At 41.7% G+C, this 7,702-nt stretch overlaps 1 protein-coding gene across 5 annotated transcripts in view; it reads right to left on the reverse strand.

Annotated features, from left to right (window-relative positions):
* Positions 1-7,702, reverse strand: part of LOC111249032 (uncharacterized) — a 36,360-nt gene that overhangs the window by 18,631 nt on the left and 10,027 nt on the right. For all 5 annotated transcript variants that reach the window (XR_015326276.1, XR_015326274.1, XM_022802304.2 and 2 more), the window contains exon 2: positions 4,769-6,533. Coding sequence is in view for 3 of the 5 variants with exons in the window: in XM_022802304.2 (XP_022658039.1) it covers positions 4,769-6,356 (1,588 nt within the window). In the remaining 2 variants the exon portion in view is untranslated. The remainder of the gene's footprint in view (positions 1-4,768; positions 6,534-7,702) is intronic.

The raw sequence follows: 7,702 nt of genomic DNA on the forward strand, positions 1-7,702 counted from the left end.
AAGTAAATGTGTCACTGAGAACGTTCTCTTCAAGGCGCTCTGCTATTAGGTGCGATTTTACCTGGATCGTTCTACCTAGAAAACACAAAAGCGTCATGTCGTAAGAGTTTGTATCCGGAAAAAATTTCCAAATGAAACAAATATGCAGTATTTTCCATGTTAGCAGGCTAGCACAGCTGTCATTTCGAGTCGAGTAGGCCCGGACCACGAATTTTCCTGTCTAAGCTTAACCTATTTAATCGCCATTTATTGTGAGCGGGTAAATAACCGACAAGAATCGAAAGCGCCGCAACTGTTTACCTTGACCTGAAATACAAACAACAGAAGCGTACATATTAGGTCAAATACGTATCTAATGCTTCGTTGAGTTTCGCTAGTATTTCCTCGTAATTTGTACGTAGATCAGAAAATTATCTTCTCGGATTTCTAATTAACTGACCTTCACTTAAAGCTAGTCCATATGAAATAACGATATCCGGTGGTAATGTTTCTAGTCGATACCTGTATCTCGCCTATTGAAGGCTATTACCAGTTGGTCTTCACGAGCTTCGGTGAGCCGATATACACGAGCACTGCGATCAAACCAACGGTTAAAAACACCCGACTCTAAAAAAGCGCGATCGATCACTGGCCGTAATGGCTTTATTTCACCGCGTTGCACTATTTCATTAAAGTTCTTTTACATGACCCCGTCGCCCACCGTTCAGCCTTCAGCCCGTTCTATGAGAGGAAAAATGTCGCGCTAAATAAATGCCTACCTAGCATGTTAAATGTTACCTAGCATATGCATAAGCAACCTGACACTCCGTAGTAGGACTATACTTAAAAAGTGGAGGATACAGCCGGCCAATTAGCAGGACAACTGAAAAGTCAGTTTTCAACAGCCTGTTGATAATAGCACACGGAAACTAGGACGCCTTGCGTTCTGAAAAAGAATTATTTCAGGTAAAGTTTCAAAACCTCCTTTTGTTATATGTAAAGACATTTGTAATAGCTTGAAATGCGGCGGGTCGCCAACCTGCGATTACAGCACGTTCATATTCCGGCCGTTATTTCATTTATTATATTTATATTTCATAACATTTCCTCATCAAGAATCATGAATGGAGTGTCGATTCAGTAAAAGATGGAATTATATATATATATGGATATATATATATCCATATATATATATATCTAATTTATTTAAGTGGGCTGTGTTTCTGTTCGGGTTTAGAGTTGATAAGAATGAGACACAATGCATTTTTCTGCTAGCTTATTACATTACATCGGTCAATGTCGGCCACAATCCGTCTTCAAGGTGGGTCTAAATTAAAGATCGCTAGCTTCATTTCATGCTCATGCATACCTTGCTCTGTCAGTTGATATATGGATTCTGGAAGCAATCATATCGATACGATGAAATAAGTCTCTAGACGCCAGGCCCATAGGGTTCCCTCTGTTCCGGAGGCTTTGAGATAAGGAAAAGTGAATTGATCAATGTACTACCATATGTTTGAACCTAACAGAATACGAATTCCAATATTGCATAGCTTCGTTAACTCGTGTTTTTAGAGTACAGCCATGCATAATCAGGCCACGTCCTCTGACGTTGCGAAGATAGCCTTAGCTGAAGTTAGGTTCTTCGGGAAATCATCCAACGAACTGGGAACAAGTAAGATATATGGAACACTGCGCACTGTATAAATTTGTGCTAGTTTAATATCTCTATTCATGTTTGTTTTTCGATAATAATTACTACGTACTTCACGTTACTTCCAGAGCCTTTCAGAAATAAACCCTTTGTTTCTTTTGGGCTTCACAGACGTATCTTTCTTGCAATGCTTGTTTTATATTGAGTATCGTTCTCAGTGTGTTTATGAAATGTTGTCTCAAAAAGCTAGCAAGTACTCCTATTTTGATTAGCACAACTTTGGTATACGTGTTCGTCTGTTAATTTTCACTTAATGGTGATATTCAAGTTTGACTGGATAAATGCATTTATTTACTATATATTTTAATGAAAGATAATTGAATGTTTATGACAAGACAGGGCTTATAATAGTAAGGTTTGTTAAACTCAACTTGGCTTGTATGGGGTGCATGCAAACGGGCCTTTGCCTGAAGCCTGAAAGCTGACTCTGCAAATAGGCATTGGTTTTATTTCAATTCAAGTATATTCCGAACTTCCTACAATTCGATGCGTCACTAGAGCGGAGAGAAATTTAGTCAAATATGTTTAGTGTGCCTATACTTCTATATTTCGAATTTTACGTTTGCTATCGCCATTGAACAAGCGTCGCATCAGGACAGACTGCTGGATAGCTCCCAGCACGGAACGAACGTTGTCTTTCTGTCTGTTAATATGTTATGCCCGTTAAACAGATACGCCTTCCACTCGGAACCAGCAAGGTTGATTTTTTACTACTAACATTATGACAGCATACGCTGAACGCGTAACACATCAACAAGCCTCTTGTTGCCTGATGACTTTTTGTCCACGTCAATTCTTCTGCCCACCAATTCTAGGCTCACTGTTTCTTCTGGACATTATTGCCTTTTTTATATACGCTACGTACTTAGGAGAAGCTCTGTTTGAGCAAACATCAGCTGGCCGATTTTCAATAGTTTTTTCCATACGATACTCTACAGAGTTTAGCGAAGAATATGTATCGTAGAATGTCATTCGTATTGTAGGAAATATGGAAGAAATCTTCCTCACGGAAGTAGCAGGTTCGTGCACCGAACAACTTATATTATCCAGCCATAGCCTTTTTTTTTGTGCAGCCAGGAATGGAGGAGTTGCATTGCTGCCAAGTACCAAATAACTCGCAAAATCAGAGAAGGTAAAACCGATCGATCATCTACAATAGCTATCCGATTGAAAAGGCTAGAAAATTCGTCAAAATGATCCAAACAATAATTTGTAATGAATTATCAAGTCCAGTAGAAAAACTATGCAACTGTTTTCAGGAGGAGAGTATATATTGTCGTCATAAAAGCCCAAGACACTTCGGCTTTATAGCCCGCCATGAGGCAAAAATTCGATCTTGATCTCTCAGCGTCATTGACCACAAGGTCGCGTAATGCTGTTTCAATCGGACCTCATCATAATAGTCCTACGTTCAATAGTCCGTTACAGGTATACTTGTTATTACATTGTGGTTTTTTCCTTGGCGTCCTTCTGTTACGCTGCTTTATACCCCACTGGACACATCAATGTATTTTGTTCGGTGATTTTGGTGATTGATATTTTCTGACATTTTATTCTAATTATTCCTCTAATGGGTTTACCATCACTTGGTAGTAAATATCCTGCAGTTTCATTGTTACTGAGTCGACACTGTCCTACCGTTTACCTCTCACCCCCTTTTCTGTATTTTCCTTGCTGTTTCCAAGTGTAGTCGTCTTTTTTTTCGATATTTCATAGTAATAGTTGATTCTTTAGCAAAACCAAGTATATAAAAACAACAACACTATCACACTTGATTCTATCGAGGCAAAGATAAAAATTATTTTTTTACAAGCCAAATCTCATGTCCGCTATGCCGATAAATTTATAAGGTAAAATAAGCAGGTGTAATAAGTATGTGAGCAGGTAAAATAAGTAAGTGAGCAAGCAGGCAAAGTAAGCGGGTGTTCGATCATGCTGAAGATAAAATTGCCTGAAAGTCCAAAGCAATGGCCATCGGCAGTTACATCGCAATTAATACAATATCGAAGTAAAGCTTTTTAATTGCTTTTTTTTTTCTGAGAAAAGTTGATAACACTCAGAAGGGACGTATTATCAAAATGGAGGACAAACCAACGGTCGTACCTGCAACTGACTTTTATAAATATCTTTTTACTGCTGGAAAATTGGCTACCGGTTTGCGTCTTGTATTAAAGGTAACCTAATCACAGGTGACACCGGTCAAGTGTCTTGGCCTTGTTTGTCCCGAGAGTTCCTGCTTGATTTTCACGGCGCAAGATTTCCATCGATGTGTTCGGGAACTATTCGAGCCGATTTGCATAACTTATCGTATGATTACTTATTTTAGTAGGCGAAGCCCCTACTTCCGACTCGACGACCTTAAGGGCACTTAAGATTATTCACAAAGTTACAATTACCGTGAACGATCTAGAATTGACGTAATATTGACTTGAGTTAATCTGTATTTATATTAATTAAGTGTGCTAACATCGGTAGCTTCATGAAGTTTCTCTCTAAACTTGAACTTAACAGTGTAACTCTCCGATCAACGCATAGCTCTCTTCTATACGAAATGATACGTTTCAATGTGCTTCTCTATGTACAGTTTCTCAGAAATGTATTTAACATAGTAACACAAATACTTAAGTGTTCATTATAAAATATCTAATGCTATTTTATAACAGGTCAATGTAATGGAAGCAGCTATCACATTTAAAAATAAGGCTTTTGAACGGGAGGCTACCAGTAGAATTAATTAACACTTGCACTATTTCTCTAGCAATCGCTTCCGGTTGAGTGCACCTAGGCTACATTTCTAAATCAACAACAATTTTTGCCTAAGCCGAATAGAAAAGTTCGCACGCAATTTCAGGGTAATACTCTGCGTCAGTATACGTACAGGACTATTTTGCATAGGCCACCCTACGCAAACAAGTTCCAGAATGGTCTTTCGTTCTCTAAATACGATTGACTTCCTTCTTTATTTATCTTCTGAAACGCTCAATTTCACCTTCTTTCGTATCTCTTTATATCACCCAAATTCAAACAGCAAGGACCTATTTTCTTATTTATCGGTATTCTAGATATCCAACTCACCTTTTTTGACGCCTTTTTTCTGACTGTACCCGTATGAAGGCTGTGACAGCTGCGCCTGCGCTTGCGCCACACGTCGTCCCCTTTCAACAACAACACCTCGGTCCATTCCCATGTCGGACTGTATTTGGCCCGCATCAATCTGTCCTGCGTCCGACACGTGTGACCTATGCCGCAATTGACCCCTCGTCGCGCGACCCCTCTTCATCCATTGTTGCATTTGCGAATGCTGCTGCTGTCCTCCAGCACCAGCCATCTCCAGCCGCACAGTTTCTAACGGCCACCGATCTGTTATTAGCAAACGACTCTTATGGGTATCACGGTTAGTGCGAGTTCGAAGAACTGTTACCAATTTCGCCAGTCCTTCATGAGCAGATTGTGAAGTAGTGACCGACCGCCCACTAATTTCCAAACTGTGTATTTCCGAATCTTCGCCCTTCTTAGTGCTCTCTTTTGGGCTGTTTGATATAAACGGGTTGTCAACCTTGTCCTCGGTGGTATTTGGTCGTTCCCGGCCCTTCCCAGGTTTCGAGTCATCGTAAGTAACGTTACGAATGCTATTTGCCATTGACTTGTGTCCGGCAGAAAACAAAGAGGTCGCCATAACTTCGCCACTAACCTTAGCCACGTCAACAGCTGACGAAACACGAAGATCCTTTCGTCGGGTTTGGTATTTGGGTAAATAGTTCCTATAATGACGATGATCATCAGCATGAGTTTTCGTTTTCAACAGAGCTGCCGAACGTTTCGCACCTACAAGTGCTCGCTGTCTGTTATTCGCTAATGCAGCCGACCTGGTCGTTTCCTGACTAGCTTCATTTAGCATGTGCAGAGCTTTCGAACGCTTTCCACCGTTCGGATCGGCCCCGGTGACAACGACCGCAGAATTAACATGGTGTAGCGTTTCTGTTGCCTCTTGGCTGTAGTGATGCTGTTCCTGCTGATGTGATTGTCTTTTACTGTTGCTACTTACGGCAGCGCTTTTAGCCGCACCACAGCTCAGGTTATCACTACCAATACCGGGTTGCTGTTGCCACGCAAAATGCTGACCATACAGTTGCTTCAGCAAGCGACGTTCGACAACTTGCTCAGCGACGTGTCGATAGTCCCGAGGTTTACGATGCACAGTTGCCATCGGCGGTGTTGAAAATTGCTCACTACCGCCAGCGCCATCATGAGGCGCCAGCACTATTTTCCCTCGAAGACCAGCCGATTTTTCGACACTTCGCTGGCCTCGGGACGCCTGTTTAGGCCATATACTAGTAGATGTCATAGTCGATATCGGCGCGGTCTGGGCTTGTAGCTGTTGTCCGGACCTGGGCAGCGTCGCTGGCTTCTTGAATGGCTGCGCATCAGCAACGATTGCTGTCAACATTGTCGCGTTACGATCAGACACAAAGTCAAATTGTCCAATCAGATCGTGCTCTTTTGGTCTAAATGCAAAGCCACCACTGGCTCCGCTGCCGCCGCCGTCGCCGCCGTCGCCGTCGTGGGGAGTAGATCTTCTAGAAGTGGCCGTATCCGGCCACAGCACTGCGATCGCGACGAATATAAGCGCCGGCGGCCAATCAGGCCACAGGTACATCCTCATATCACTGTATCATATCATCTGTGTGCCAATATGTTCAGCACATAGTGAAGCTACGGTGCAGCAAGCTGCTGCAGTGGCAGTAGCAATAGCAGTGCATCAAAGAGACACGAGATAACGACATTTTCCTCTGCCAAGAACACTGAACAACCATGAGCATAGTCCGCGTCCTGTTGTTATCTGAAAAGACTCGCGCGAAACAAATATGGTTGAGTTAGCACTTTTATCGAGGCGTCAAATAAAAGATGCGTGACTCACGAGTACACCTTGGGTTCCATTTCTATATACGGGGCCAGCTGGTTTTTGCGTATTATTCTAGATATGAATAGCAGCTTAGACCCTTATATGTTCAAAAATCCTCTAAGGCTTCACTTGTGGCTACTCGAACATCTGCAATTACCCCTTAAATACGTTGAACATTAGATTAGTTTTTATACATCTGGCTCAATTAATTGACCAGTAATCCTGGAGAAAAAAGGTAGATGGCCTTCTTTGACATGACACGAATAGATTACCGACTATAGCTCAATTTAACTTCATATATGAAAGCCTGTATAACAGCCTTCACTAGTATACTTAGTATTGTACGGCGAACCTGTGTAGGTCCTCACCATTATCTCCGCGAGACTCATGACAGTACCTCAGAAGGCTAATCACTAGTAGGTAAATGGAAACCACAAGTTCTAACAGAGCCACGACAAGTTTTCGTTTGTTGTCATAGAACGAGCCATTACGGCGATCGGCTTTGTGCAACAGTTATGGCTAACTATGCGCTGAACATTTTCTTTGAGTGTAAATATTGTCACACATTTATCGAAAATGTTGTCGAAACTCGCGTATTTCGTTAGTCCGTTTAGCCCGTTTTTATCTCTGAAGCAGTGTCGCTGAAATGCCGGTTTTCCGAGGGGACTTCACTCGGCTACTGACGAAAATTCAGCAGAAATTCAGACGTTGACAGAGGTTATCGCAGGAGCAGAAACATTTGCACTCTTTGAAGTACTTCTGAGCGTTACATAATATCGCGTTGATACATATTCTAACAGGTACATATGGCTCAGACTAGATGAATGATACGTAAATTAGTCTTCTTCTTCCAGGTTATCGAATGCTCCCGACCATTTCTTTTTATGAACGTGATCGAGTTCTCACAATGACCATAGCTATGCAAAATCAACGCTAAAATACTGGTTTTACTGGTTCTCTATAGGTGAAGTCAAGTTGTTAGGTGCAATCATTCGTATTAACTTCTCGAAGGTGGACTGGCCTCTATACGCTGCCCTGCCGTATTGTTGCCGGTCGCCTCGTAGCAAACAGTCCGCTATTGAAGTTTACAGCTCTATATATATATA

Source organism: Varroa destructor, unplaced genomic scaffold (genome assembly GCF_002443255.2).
Source record: "Varroa destructor unplaced genomic scaffold, Vdes_3.0 BEIS01000004.1, whole genome shotgun sequence".
Classification (NCBI taxonomy): domain Eukaryota; kingdom Metazoa; phylum Arthropoda; class Arachnida; order Mesostigmata; family Varroidae; genus Varroa; species Varroa destructor.